This window comes from Epinephelus fuscoguttatus, linkage group LG9, assembly GCF_011397635.1.
Source record: "Epinephelus fuscoguttatus linkage group LG9, E.fuscoguttatus.final_Chr_v1".
Lineage (NCBI taxonomy): Eukaryota > Metazoa > Chordata > Actinopteri > Perciformes > Serranidae > Epinephelus > Epinephelus fuscoguttatus.
In genome coordinates, this window is record NC_064760.1 from 23350057 (window position 1) to 23365594 (window position 15538).

The 15538-nt window shown below is 42.6% G+C and overlaps 2 protein-coding genes across 4 annotated transcripts in view; one reads left to right on the forward strand and one right to left on the reverse strand.

Annotated features, from left to right (window-relative positions):
* LOC125894236 (dedicator of cytokinesis protein 2-like) overlaps positions 1-15538 on the forward strand; it is a 151828-nt gene that overhangs the window by 84488 nt on the left and 51802 nt on the right. The gene's annotated exons all lie outside the window — the stretch shown is intronic.
* The window catches only part of LOC125894237 (protein INSYN2B), a 30450-nt gene that overhangs the window by 12494 nt on the left and 2418 nt on the right, over positions 1-15538 (reverse strand). For both annotated transcript variants that reach the window (XM_049585515.1, XM_049585516.1), the window contains exon 2: positions 2657-4564. In XM_049585515.1, coding sequence (XP_049441472.1) covers positions 2657-4218 — 1562 coding nt within the window. In that variant the 5' untranslated portion in view covers positions 4219-4564. The remainder of the gene's footprint in view (positions 1-2656; positions 4565-15538) is intronic.

The window sequence follows — 15538 nt, forward strand, 5'->3', positions numbered from 1 at the left end:
GATGAATAGCTTGAGGCGGGTTAAAGAGCGACGGAGAAAGGGGGAAGGGCATTGATTAAAGTGAAGTGAGTACTTAGATTTATGAAGGGGGGGAACAAAGCATATGGAGCGGGAGAGGAGGATTCAAGAATGAAAAAAATGAGCAGAAGAGAGAAAGAAAGAACAAATTAGTTTGCCTTGGTGGGTAATATGATGTCTCTTGGGGACACTGTTACTGTGGGGACATGTATGTAAGATGAAGGGACAGAGGGAGGATCTACTGATATTGAATACAGGCTGCCAGGTATTGTACATCCCTGCAGGATTGGATCACAAACACACACACATACACACACACTGCAGCAACTCTCCACTGGCCTGACATTTAAAATCTATTACACGGACTTGAAAGCCTGTCGGTATATATTGCTGTAAAAACTCAAATATACTCTCTTCTCAGTCTTGTGCACTCCCTTGACACCCTCCCCTCTTCTTCTCTTTCTTCTCTTTATCACTCTGTATCACTCTCTTACTGAATGGGATAGTTCGGGTTTTTTGAAGTGGGGTTGTATGAGATACTTATCCACAGTCAATGTATTAACTACAGTAGATGGCTGTCGCATGCCTGCAGCTTGGAGAAACAGGCACAAGTACCAACACAGAAGCTAAACAATGCACTGCTTTGGATGGGGGCAGCAGCAAAAATATATTTTAGCAACCTAAAAATTCAATGTCATTTTAAGTGTTTGCTTTATTGATAGTATTTTCACTGCTTTATCTTGACTTTATTACGCTGCAGATCAGCTGTAGGGGCCAGACTTTCAGGGGTTTATGGAAGAGTCAACAAATACAAAAAACTGAGTGATTGCAACAGTGACGATGAAATGCCATTCACAGTGGAAACGAGGATATCTTTGCCAATCAGAATTAGAAGAAGAACTTTTGTAGAGGGAGACTGAACTGGCCAAAAGAGTGAGCACCACAGGAATACGAAAGTTCTATGGTTGAGAAAATGTAGTGCCAAAGTAAAGGACTGCCTGACAGCAAGGTAAAACGGTAAAAAAAAAATCTCAATATAGTGTCCACTTTAAATGACACTGATTCTTTTATGCCTCCGCACCAGTGATAGCGGTGGCCACAGGCATTATGTTTTCAAGAACACCTGGTGGAAATATCTATAAATTTAGCACCAGCATCCACCTGGACTCATTCATGAACTGATTAGAATTTGGTGATCAAAGTTCAAGGTCATTGTGACCTCAAAAAAGCATGTTTTTGGCCGTAACTCAAGGATTCATAGGCTCATTATGACAAAATTAAAAAGAAAAAAAAAACAGAATATCTCAGGAACACAAAGGGGAGACAATCGGTCAAATACTGAATTGGTGACACTCATCTTGGGTGGGGAAGATGTGTATGAAGCATTCATGTTTTAGAATGTGTAGCATCTTCGCAGCAAAATCCATTTTTAACGCATTGTTAGCTGTCATTGCTACATGTGAGTCTGGACAATCATCGATTCAAACTGTTTTTTACGTAGCTTAAATATGTTTTGGTACTAACTCCCATCCACAGCAGTACATTTCTGCATTTGATTTTGCCAAAAGGACATGCTCCTGGATCAACAACCCACATCACATTCCAGGACCAACATTGCATTCAACCAGTCACAGCCCTCTGACTCCTTTGTGCTTCTTCAGAGCTAAGCTAGATTTACAAATTCAAGTTAGCACAATTGAACAAAATCTTCAGTAACATTAGACAAAAACATTTTTAGTTATTGCAAGGTTAGTGAGTTAGCTTGCTAACCAGGTTGCTTATGCTAACAAGTAAACTTGCCAATAGACCACAATATTAGCATCTTAGCTTGCTAACTAGGGAGGCTATGCTAATGAGTACATTTTTAATAGTCTATAAAAAAGGTGGGAGAATGTGTTAATTGGGTATTTGCAACTGAAAAATTAAATAATCCATACTCTTCATTAGTGAACAATATTCTAGTCTATTTGCAAGCTTACTCATTAGCATATAGATAGGCTTCCTAATTAGCAAGCCATCTTGCTAATATTCTAGCCTAAGGCAAACTTACTTGTTAGAAAAGCCAACCTACTTAGTGTGCTAACTCACTAACCCCGCAGCAGCTTATAAGGTTTTTGTTTAGTGTCACTGAGGATTTTGTTCAATTTTACGAAATTCATTTTGAAAGCTTAGCTCTGAAGAAGCACAAAGGAATTTTGAAAGAAGCACAGAAGCAGCACACTGATAATGTCAGAGGCCTGTGATTGGTTGATTGCAGTGTTGGCTTCAGGAACGTGATGTGGGATGTTGATCCAGATGCATGTCCTAAATCACATTGTGCGTACATTTTGAGCCTCTGTGGTGGTACTCCTGCATGCTTCTCCAAACTGGGAGCATGCCGACTGACATCTAGGTATTGCACAGATTATGGATATGTACCTCATACAACCCAACCTCAAAAAATCTGCACAATTCCTTTAAGCCCTTGCTACTGCAATGAATATCTCTACCTCTCCTTCATAACTTCGTCTTGGTGTCTAACCTTCTTGTTTTCTCTTTTCTTCCACAACATCCTCCATTACTTCTTCTTGTGTCCTTTCATCCCCTCTATCTCCCCTTCTCTCTCCCATTTTGTCCCCCATTAACTCCCTTCTCTCACCCTTCGCTGAGGGCCTTGCTCTTCTCCAGGTCTTGAATGACATTGAGGAGCACCTTGATCTTCTCCTGATTGGACTGGAGGTTCTCCTCCACACTCTGCAACTGCCTCTCCAGCCCTCGTGGTGCATTCCCTATGGGTGCACCCAACAACCCTCCTGGGGCCCCATTACATTGTGCTTTCATATGCGTCTTACAAGGCAGAGTGTGGTCATCGAATGATTTACTCTTCTGTTTTGCGTAGTCCTTGAGTCTGATCCGGCCTGTTTGTTTGGGAGCATTAGTGGTCTCCTGGGTGTTTTTGGTTTGCGCTGCAGGTGTGGCCGGTTTGGTACAAGTGGGTGTGGTAGAGTTTTTTGCTGGGAGAGGTGGGGTGTTGGTAGATTTTAAGTCACTGTGAACAGAAGGAGCTGGATGTTTGGAAGTGATACGGACTGATGAGTGTTCATCATTGTGCTGGATTTTAGCCAAGTCAGACTTTTGTTTTTCAGTCGGCTGTGGCTCTGCTGCTTCTGTGGATGGTGTGTGTGGCCGTGGTGTATGTGTGGTAGCTGTGGTTTTCTCTGTGTTGTTGTGCATGTGTGTCTCTGTTGTTTGTGTGGCTGAGTCCTTGTAATGAGAAAAGTCTGCAGAATGTGGCCTTGTTTGCTGCTTTGACTCTTTTGTTTTGTTCTGTGTGTGTGACATGTGGTTGGAATGTGAGCTGTGTGTTTTTGGTATAGTGTGTGACAGCTGTGGTATTTGAGAAGTCTTTGCCGATGTGTGTGCAGAGGTGTTTGCTGTCTCTGTGTTTTTGGGGTAAGACTGAGAGTCCAGAGCACATTCTTTTCTCGACTGAGCCACAGACGGTTTCCGTGGCGGATTAGGTAAAGTCTGGCTGGCTGTTATTTGATTGACAGCCCTCCTGCGACATGCTCCTGTGCACGGTGTAATCTGTGATCGCCTTCTCCCGCATGTCCCACACAGGCTGGGTGGGGAAGTCGCCATCACTCGGCAGGGCCGTGGTGGGGTAGCATGCACAGTTGTGCAAACACTCCCTGTCTTTAATACAGAGCGATGAGTCTCCCCACGCAGAGACTGCACCCTCCTCCTCTCTCCGGCTGGCTCCTTACCTTCTGTGGCCTCAGTGCAAACCCCCCCCACCACATCAGAGGCTACCACACTGCCATTTGTATACCGAGCTGTCCTTTTCTCCCTTGCGTCCTTTGGGTTTGTCCGTATAGTTTTGATTTGGCAGTAAACTCCGCTGCCTGACCCCTGTGACCCCATGTCGTCCTGTGTCAGGCTGTTGATCTCGTTCTGAGATGTCTCCTTGGACACCGGCAGACCGTTGCTGTCACTTCTGATAACTCCCCCTGTCTCCACTGTCGCTGTTTTGCCTGTTGCCATGGCGAGTGGCCGATGAGTGTTGGTTGGTTGGCTGCCGTGTCGTTTGATAGAGGGGAGAGTCCGCAGTCCGGGAGATGTTTGCACCCCGACACTGCACAGCGGGCCCCATCGCCCCCCTGCCAGGGGAACCCCCAGCGCAGGCACCGGATTGGTTGGGTCAGCCACCCTCCTGCCCATACTCCTCCGCAGGTTGGCTCAGCCCCCTGAGGAGCTGAACGGGATGAAAGCAAGCGATGACATCAGCCAACGTCAGCAGGATTATATCCAATAAAAAGTGAGAATGTTTCCAGCTTTTGTTTACCCAGATGAATTGATGTGTTTGTGAGAGAGTTTGTGTGTGAAAGCTGGAGACAGGAAGTCAATATCCAATAAGGCTTTAAACCCTCAATGTCCTTCCATTAATGACCTCCTTACTAGATTAGCTACTTCTGATTGGACAAAAGTGTCTATGCTTTTCTTAGTCTCTAACCAATGGCCTGCAGATGATGAGTTGGATGGATTCTTTGGGCATCGTTGGTTTGTTCTGTAAGAGAGAAAAAGAGAGAGGCAATAAATGAGAGAAACGTCCGCAGAACGGAGGGAGACAGGGAATAAATGGTCAGATTGGCAAGAAGACACAGACATTAGGCACGTAAAGCACCATATAAAAGCTTCGACCTCGACTGAATGCACACACTGACCAGATCGATAGAACTCTATCAAGCCCTTATTAGACCAGTATGTGGGTTGGAGTTACAGAGGCAAAACTAAATCTCATCAAGCTCTTCGTTTTGAGGGTACAGAAAAGACGAGGGATATCTTAAGGGTAGTAGCTTATACTGTATATCCATAAAGTTGCAAGTTCCACACAACCCCCCTGAGCTATGTCAATAAATCTTATAAATTTGGGACGACAGATGTTGTTGTAGTCGTTTTATTACATGATGACACAGCGTGACACGTTTCAAATGAGGTTATGCTTGCCTCCCGCAGCGGTATGTAAACCAATAATGCATCTTGCCTCGACATCTCTCATGGAAGCAGTTTGGAAGTCTGTCTAACGACTTCAGCATAATGTGAAGCTCTGCAACATTGTCTCTGTCCATCTTCCTGTTTTCCATTAAGGTAGACAGCATATTGCCTAAAGTCAGTGTAGATATATCTTTTACTTATTTTTTGTTTGTTAGGCAGCAGAGTTTATTTTAATGCAGGCAGGTTATCTGGTTTCATTAAGCTTGGTCAGAATTGTGGGGTTATTTGAAGTGGTGGAATGCAGTTAAATCAACTCAGGTACTGTGTGTACATATTCACTGTACCTTACATGAGTCTTTTCTTTTCATGCCATTGTCTAGTTGTACTCCACTTCATATCAGAGCGACATATTTAGGGCTGTACCCAACTCAGATTTATGTCAGATGAATCAGATTTGGCTGCTCGATACAAATACTAAACAAATCACTGATTTTTTTTTTTTTTTGACATACAGAGTTTGAGAGTTTGAATGGCAGGATGTTCAGGGTGACAGTGACATTCATGTAGTATAGTAAACAAGCCAATGTAGCCCTCAGAGCAAATGCGGGCTGAATACGCTAACAATGGATTGGAAATGTGCAACATTTTTTCCAACATTCAATACCAAACAAAAGCCAGAGAGTGTATTGTATTAAGTTGCTGTGAGCTGTCAGTTCACCACCTCTAAGCAGAAGGCCAAGGATAACGTTATTTGCGAAGTCTCTCTTCCTTTGGGCAGCTGCCTCCGTCTCGCTCTGACTCACCCTGAGTCTGGGTCTGCAGCTTCCTGTACTGGAGAGCAGCACGAATGTGGGGAGTACTGACTCTGCAGCTAAATCTGAGGGCCAGAACATCCCCTGAAGTACACTGCATGCTGACTGTAAAAATAAAAGCAAAAACACACAGCTGCTCAATGTGGAGAATCTCGGTCGACTGAGGAGTTTCTGACTGATGATTCAAACCTTTGATTTTCAGGGGGCAGCTCTAGAAATATTGTACTTGTTATACTACTGCATTAATCTGGCAAATTTAGTAATTAGGTACTAGACTTTTGCACACAAAACATATCAAGAGTTTATAAAATATGATGTTTTGTTAGAGATTAAACTACCCAAAATTTGTAGGTCTACGTGGTAGCTTTTCATGTAAAATACTTCATGTTTCCAGCTTTTCAAATGTTAGGATTTTTCTGCAATGAGTACTTTTATTTTACATACATTTCCCTGATCGTACTTGTATATTTCAATGCAGAAATTTCACTTATAACAGAGTATTTTTACAGTGTGTTATTAGTACTTTTACTTAAGTCAAGAATCTGAATACGTCTTCCACCACTGGTTATTTGGGAGGGGAGCAAAATTAGGCGTTTGACCTTAATCACTTTGAATCACTTGAGAATTGACTCAGACTACTTTAATGTTGCACTCTGACACTATGATTAGCTGATAAAATTGGGGCAATATATCCTCAGGAGGAAACTGGGCCATTGCAGCAGCACATATTGGCGAGATACATCAAAGAAAAAAGACAGATAAGAGAGTAATGGAGGTTGATTAACCATACAAATGCAATTTATATTGTATTCAAAGGCAGGAAAAAATATAGGCTGGTGTCTGGGCAGAAAATGAAATCACCTAACTGCACATATTGAGCTCCTGAGGGTGGTGTGTGGTTGGAGTTTATGATTGTGCAATTGTTGTGTGACTTCTGCACAAAATCCAAGCATCAGTACATTTTAGACATGTTGTAGATCCAGTTCAGGCAATCCAGCAAATTAATTTGTATTCACCCACATTTCAGTCAGACACCTGCCCAGCCTGGGAAGCCAGCATGCTGTTGAGTGCTGAATATTGGTGCTTTTCAACAGATGTTTCTTTATGCAAATGACAAAAGACCTGGTGACAAAACATAATTTGCGCATGACATTAAGCTTGTCCAAGGCATCAGTCTGCACACTGAAATCAACTTTATGTCTCCATCAATATTTGGCTCTCCCTTTTCTCCTATATCTTCCCTTCAGTGTTGTCCTCTCATCGCAGTCAGTGTGTGATGTTAAACCAGCTGGCAAACACAAACACACGCACACACACACACACACACACACACACACACACACACACACACACACACACACACACACACACACAGAAAGAGCTTACTTAATGCCATCTGGTGCAACATCAAAGCACAGATCCTTGCTGCAGGGTCAAGGTTGAAACAGTTCAATATTTTTTGAAAATAAATGAAATATATGGCCTTGTTCACCTATTAGTTTAGCAGCCCATGAGATTACTGACAAAAAAGTTTTCATCAGGAGGCTTGCCTCAAAAGCAAAAGCAGACATCACATTCATGCTCAAGGTTTCCAGAAGTTTTTAGAGACGTGCCTTGCAGCAGTTAAAGATAAGTTCCCTCTCGTGGACAGGTAGTAACTCATACTGACTGTGATGAGGCTGACCGCTGCTGTAATAGTTCATATGTATTCAAGATCAGAGTTATGCACATGTTCCCTCTGTGTGACCTATATCGACTATATTTTTGAAGCCTGACATCACGTGGTGTTTTGACAGCATGAGCTGAATAGAAATGAGTGCTATAGCCCTTTTTTCCTGATGGCAAGTGTAATTAATATTGTCAGTCTCTTTGGAATTTCAGTTTTCATTTAATGTCATTAAATATTAAAATTGAGTGAGTGCAGTTTATTATGCTGGAGGGCCTGCCCATGGGCCACAGTATAGAATTGGGGACAGTTTGAATTTAGTCTGTTTTCAGCCTGTATCCCTAGTTTATGAAACTTTCTACATGTTACCTGAGACTTAAATTGGTGTCAGTACTGTGCAGTTAATGCTTAAGACAAAGTTCCTGGCACACAATTGAGCTGGAGAGCCTTACTGACGGCAGCGCACATCCGAAATGTAAGGTCTTTACGTAAGGCACTACAGATCAAAGGATTTTGACTTCAGTGACATATTGCTGCTATTTATATGAAAATCTTGACAGTGTTGTTGGCTCAAGGACTGCTTCTTTGCCTGGGAGCCAGCAGTGGGTCACAGATAATTGACAGTCCAGACTGTTTATGATCGGGCGCCATGGTAACGGTGGGAAAATTGTCCTGGAGTGGACCACAAAGGTCTTGACCCAGAGGTTACTCATCCTTTCAGGTCTGTGTGTTTTTTTTTTTGTTGTGTGTGTGTGTGTGTGTGTGTGAGTATTTTGTGCGTGCATGTGAGCGTGTGTGTGTGAAATCTATTTGCAAAGCAGGCCGCAGCCATGGGGAGGATGAAAAATGGACTGAGATGTGTTGTTTGCGAAAAGAAATTGCACATGATGATGATATTTTTCCTGAGAGGAAGAGAGGGAGGGAATGCGAGAATGAGAGAGAGCACGCCAGTGTGAGGACTGCAGATGTGCGAGTGTGTGAGTGTGTATATGCGTTGTCAAGCAGTTTGCCTTGGGATTCAGACTAAGTCAATTGAAGGTAATTTCACCGCAGCTCATTTCCAAGCATTTGTCTTTTCACCGGCAGCCACACCAGACACTAGAGCACCTGCTGCTACAAAGTTTCTCTCAGACTCATCTTACTCTCACCGCCTATCTATATGTGTTAGCGTGCCTACCATCTCAAGTCACTCCTCACCCCTGACCTGCAGGCTGTCAGGCAGGAAAGTGACACCATGTCCTCAGAAGTCAGCTTCTCTGATTTACATGCCTGTCTCTCTTCATCCCTCCACAACTCTCGTGCTCTCTTTCTCTCTCAGTCTTACTGGATACCACTCTCCTCTCGTCGCCGGCGTCTGTCATCGTTACCTGTGTTTGTTGTCGCACTTTTCCACTCACCGCCCCCTTTTCCATCTCTGTCATGTTGTTTTTGATTTTCTGTGTCTTTCTCCCACCCCTCCCTCTGCCTCTATATTTAATCTTAGTCTCTCGCCCACATCACACCTCTGGCTGTGCAAAATGAGCGGGGAGGAGAAGGGGTGTTGGAGGGGGGATGAAGGGGAGGCGACAAAAGAGGAGAACAGGGGGAGACAGCAGCAAGGGGTGGTGCAGGAAGGTGGTGGAGGGATAAAGGGGAGAGAACGGATGAAGGGGAAGGATCACGGACAAGATGAAAGTGATACGTGTGTGTGTGTGTGTGTGTTTGAGGGAGAGATGCAAAGGCCCATTTTCCTAACTTGGAATCTCCATAGAGTTGGTTTGATAGAGTTTGATAGAGTTGGTTAAAGAATAAAGAAAGAAGCGTGGCAGAAAGAGATGCGTGAAGAGACAGACTTTAAAAGGGAGAAGGATCTGGGAAGCTGCACACACGGCTTGCGAGTAATCAATACGCACTGCAAGTGTGCTTGAGCATCTGTTACCACACACAAAAACACACACGCATACACGCAGCGTTTAAACACTACAGGGAGTTTCTTGACAGGGCGCAGCATTTTATGAAATCTGTTTATACATGCAACGAGTTTAATTTACCAGTTGGTGGATTTGGGCTGTTCAAGAATGTGTGTGTGTGTGTGTGTGTGTGTACATGTGTGTGTGCGTGTGTGAGTGAGTGCGCACCCACGCCTTTGCAGTGGTAACAGAGCACTGAATGCTCCAGCGAATCGAGTCCCCTGTCGTTTCAAGGTGAGCCTCATTTTTCAACTGCCGATTGACGGGCCGCATGTGTGTTTTAGGGAGACTGAGACTCGCTTTACTGCTCTGTAATCACACTGCTTTTCTTGCTTACCGTCTCTCACCCACTCACCACCAGAACAGAACAAACGCAGCACTTTATTGGCCCTTTGAGACAGGGCACACACTGCATTTTGGGTAGTGTAGTCATTTTTTTTCCTCTGCTGTGTGGGCTCAAAACAACAATAAAACCATTTGATTTTGATCTTTCTCTGGTATAATATACATTGCTGCATTTAATAGTCTAAAAGCGATTAGACTCTATGTGATATAATTTGTTGAGTTGATGACTGGCATTATACCAGATGTTTCCAACAATTTTCAAACCCACAGAAAATGTGTCAATGTCATTATATCTGCTTTACCCCCTAACTTCCAACTTCCACGCAAATCCAGGAAATACCAGATAATATGTACCTGTAGATCATACAGTATCACAGAATTATACTCAGTAACATTTTTTTCTGCCACATAGCACTTTTTTTAATTAACTGCACACCATTGTGGAACACAGTAATTCAGCAGAAACCTAATTTATTGATGTGTTTAGGTATCAGTCCATTGCACCACAATGTGCTATTGTGACATGTGGCTCATGGCCGCCAACAAGCTAATGTGTATGGTAAGCTTATGTGTATGGAGTGTCACATATTGATTTTACAATTTAAAATGGGTGAAATCTTATTTTATTGTAGAGCTGTACACTGATTCGCTCAGCCTCTCCTTGCCTCGCTCTATCTCTCTGTTTATCAGAACACAAATAAGACAAGCTATGAGACAAGCTAGATGAGATAAGCTAGCTATCTAGTCCACCGACCGGCCCCTCTTCCTCACTTCCTGCCCAGGAGACTACTTCCCTGGGGGGAGAGCAGGTTGCAGCTCTGGAGACAGACAAATTGAAGTACAAATTCAGTGTTGGGGGTCATAGGAAGCTGCGTCTAACCTTTGTATCAGCAGCAATGTAAGTTTGTTGTTCTGGGTAGGAGCTGGAGTGCTCTGGGATCAGCACCCCAGAACTGTTTGGCAGGCTTAATCTGAGTTGGTACAGGGTACTGACTGACAGTCCGTGGCCCTCAGTGTTTCTAGCAGTGTAATTCACCTGGTTTGTTTGTTTTTGAGAGGAAGAGAGCTTTGTGGATCATTCTAGTTAAAGGTCCTGAACAATTGGAACTTACGTTATCAGAGAAAAAAGGTGACTGCACATTAGCGTGTGTTGGATTAGCGGTCTGCAGCAGCATGCCAAATGCATCGGAAATTCGTGGATTTGTAACCTGAAGCTGCTTTATTCTGTGTTTTTCATGGTTTAAATCACTGGTGCTGTTTGTTTTGGAGAGGAAGAGACCTCTGCGGATAATTCGGCTCCCCATAAAAACTCCTCAACAATGAACAGTAAAGGCATTACGCACTAGATGCCACTCAATATTCCTAAATCTTACACACTTCACCTTTTGGCTACATAAGCAAATGTTACCCACAGCTGTTTCATTAACGTAAAATGATAAAATATACAAAAAAGGTCACTGGAATACAACTTTGATACATGATTGAGTCAGATAGATTTTCATCGGCAGTGGTGATTGATTACCAATAAAGACAATAACTCCTATGACCTCATGCTACTTCGCGATGTCAACCAAATCCATCTTTTGTTGTTGTTTTGATTGTGAAATCTCTAGCGGCTGAAATTACATATTGTGCACTTAATTTGGTCGGGGACACTGATGTCAAAGAATTCAGGACCATTTATTACAGCTACTGTACTTGTCAGGAAAAGGCTCCGCTCTTGAGGGCACTCCCCAAATCAATCTGAATAAATTCATGAGTTTTTGCAAGGTTGCACAATAAAAATATATTTCATATTTCCATAATTATGAATCACAGCAAAAAAAAATCAGATGTAATTTCTAGGCAGCTTGCACAGGCATATGTCGATGAATAATTCCAGGAACAAGGTTGAGTGATGTCAGCACAGGTAGCCACGATAATCTGCTAAGTAAGAGTGCGAGCTGTTAGATTATTAAGACTTCCTCTCTGGCTTGTTTTAATGTGATTGATGGCTAAAAACAACTGCCAGTGTGATCAGCAGACAAGCTGTCAGACAGGTCAGTTGGAGTGAACAGCTCATTACAGGTACGATTTCTCTGCTCCACCTGAGTGAACATGATACCGAAAAAGAAACTCAGCAGAATTCCAAGGAATCCTTTCTCAGCTCTTTAGATGTGTAAGGAAGGTTGTGCTTTATCTCTAATGTAGAATTAAGATACACGTGTGTCTAGTAAGTACAGGGAGGAGGGAAAGGAGACACTTTTTGTCAGTATTAGTATCAGTAGCAAAGACAGTAGTTTAATTTCTGCTTGTAAATTAATATTGTATGTCTGCAGATGTTCTGTATTCACATGCTGCATTGCAGATACACAGCTTGTGTGCACTGTTAATCCATTTTTCTTTTGTTTCCATAATTGGTCACAGGTTTCACCTTTTCTTTAGTGTCATTGTACAGCATCCCATTTAGCTCAGCACCTCCAGACAGGAGGAAGAATCCAGTAATGATCATAAAAACAACCAGCAAACTTGCTCAGTCTCCTGCAGTTATCTGTTTTGTTGTGCATTTTAATTGGATTCACTCGTATTTTTCAGGGACAGTGCACTTTAATCAGTGTTTCAGCTGAAGAGCCAGAAGCCACAAAGGCTAATGTTCATCTCACAAAAGCCAAGTATCTCAGCCGACCCTGCATAATCCAAGTTTGGTTTTCATTGAAGCATTGTTTGGGGCATATTGTGTGTGTCTCAGTGATAGTAAGAGACAAAAGTGTCTCTTCAAGGCAGCCTGTGCAAACAATGGAAACTGTTTCTGTCCGAAGAACTTGCAACATGAGAACCTAAAGCAGTTTTATTGTACAAATACCATCAGTTTAATAAGAAATAGAATAATAGAAAATGACTCCTTTACAGCAGTGGTTCCCAAACCTTTTTAGACTGGGTATATTTTTCGTCGTGGCCGACCAACCCCTTAATTAAACTTGAATATATATATACAAAGAGGCTTATCGGTTTTAACAGTTTTAGATTATATAAGATACATATTTGACTTAAAAGAAACAACTAAATACTCTAAAAGGTTAAACGTATTTCTTTAATTTCTTCTAAATTAAAATGAGCTTATATTAAAGGTGTACAAGGACGAATAAACTAAACAAAAAAGGTTGCAGGCATTTTAATACTTTAGGATATGTGAGCCTGCCGCTTATGCGGAGAAATGAGCACAACCCGGAGATCTTGACTCCGCTGACAGTCCATTTCCTGTCTCTTGTCATGTCACACTCGTGTATGACGTTGGGATGTGCCATACCACAGTGAATCGGATAATGATGGATATCCCATTTCCAAGCAGCCAGAACCTGTCTGTTACGTCAAATAGTGTTCAGTCTGCTTTCCATTTTGTCGGTTGTCTCAGAGCGTTGAGTTCTGAGATGTATCAGCATTTCTTTTAGCTCTGTTCACTGTGTCAAATTGTCCCATCACTTGCTCTGATGGTCACTATTTTTCTGATCTGCTGAAAAAGTGAAAAACTCCCACGCCAGAAGGCACTTTGTGTTACAATGACAAATGGCTTAAATTAGCTGTTTTGAGAGTTTTGAAACGTTATTAAAAATGCACCATAAACTAGCAATGACCACTTTTACATGCATGCTAATATTCCACTAACATTCCGAATATGATAGTATTAAGAATTTGACATGGGTCACGTCAACTGCATATTAAATTTGGATGTACCGAATTAGGCCTTATTCTGAATGTAGCATTTTCTGGATAGGACATGTGGGATATGCCGACATTATCCGGGTTTCAGGAACATTCTTTGGACTTGTATACAGCACATTCGGAATGGGTGTCTCAGTTGGTTTTTTACCGCAGTTAAACGTGAGGCCTCTTGCCTGTTCGCAGTGCGTTGTACACAAACCAATTAGCCAATGGTTTGCAAAGCTGTAGTAGAGATGCATGACCAAAGGCAAAGCCCACATTTCAGGTCAGTAGAGGAAACACACCTACATGAAACATTATGAAAGACTTGGATATCAGCAGGTTTTTGGATATGTGCAAATATTGTAATGCCAACCTTTTTAAGAAGGTCCTTCAAGGAATGAAAGATGGAGGCTGTGTTCGCATAGTGGGAAACTTTGAAATCATCCTATTTTGAATAATTACAATCATTATTATTATTATTATTATTCATTCATTAATTTTCTGTAACCGCTTATCCTGTTAGGGGTCGTGGGGTGGCTGGAGCCTATCCCAGCTGACATTGGGCGAGGGGAGGGGTACACCCTGGACAGGTCACCAGACTATCACAGGGCTGACACATAGAGACAGACAACCATTCACACTCACATTCACACCTACGGACAGTTTAGAGTCACCAATTAACCTGCATGTCTTTGGACTGTGGGAGGAAGCCGGAGTACCCAAAGAAAAAAATCCCACGTTGACAGTGGGAGAACATGCAAACTCCACACAGAGGGGCTCCCCCACCCTGGGTTTCGAACAGGAAACCCTCTTGCTGTGAGGCAACAATGAAAACCACTGCATCACTGTGCCGTGCCATTAGCCATGTAAGCAGCTAAGTAGGAATACTGTCTTTTTCGGAATCAGGGCAAAAACCAGACTATTCTGTGCATTTATACCCAGTCACTGAAATGATAAATCTTGTAGCACCCTTTTCCCGTCCTCAAGGCACCCACTTTAGGAGCCACTGCTCAACTGCACATTGTGTACTGTGTGTTCATGATAGATTTATGCTCCAATCTGGCCCGCCGTCTTTGTTATGCCTATGAGAATTTAACTTTGCTCCGAAAGTGAATTAGGATCGGGGTTCTGCCATCATGCGTCTGGAGACCCTCAGAGCTGTGGGTTGTGAGCCAACGCTGTCAGTCCTTGCCCCTGGACAAAGTCCTCTGAGCAAATGTACTTTGCCAACTGTGTGGGTGCATGTTTTAATCAGTGATGCATGAATTAGACAAAGGCAGAAAAAGAATTTTGCCAGAGATGACTTAGTTCTTCATTAGACCTGTGAGGCAGACTTGCCTGAACTTGTCAGCCCTTTCTCTGAGGAACCCTCAGATAATGATAACACAGATATTAATAAGAAGCCATTTGAAAGGGTCTGAGTCTTTTCAGTTGCACGTTATACTGTAAGTCAGTTCTGCAAGCTTGTCCTTGAAGGGATTCCATTGAGTTATCATTGACCTTTTTAGATCTGAATATAAATTGATTTTCATGTTTATTTGCACTTCCACACATATGATTTAATTAACTGAGGACGTTTAAACCTGTTTGACGCACATTTGCTGCAAGTACCACTTTGAAAAATGAATTTTCTTTAGAGTTTGAGTCCTTTTTAGCCCATTTTAACTTGTTTATGAGCAAAAAATAGGACATCATTCAAAGTGATGTCCTGTTCCAGTCAGAGGGCCCTGAGAGAGAGCTAAGAAAAAAAAATCTTTTCGGTTTTATGGTGTGAGATTATTTACAACCAGTTAGGTACCTGTAACAAGAAAAGGGGTGAAATATAGACAAAGAGCGTGTCATTGACAAATCCATCTGCCAACTTAATTCATTTGCTTTGGCGAGAGGACTGTGTGAGTTGAGAGCAGCAGAGCGGAGAGACCGATGTAAAACTGAATATTTATGAGATGTTTGCCAACAAATATTTGCTAATCAGAGATAAACACGATAAAGTGGAAAACTAGATCCTGCACGCCAACGAGGGAACACAAAGTGTCTAAGTTGGAGGAGGAGCTGCCGATGCACGGCCACACACACATCTTATCAGCGTGGCT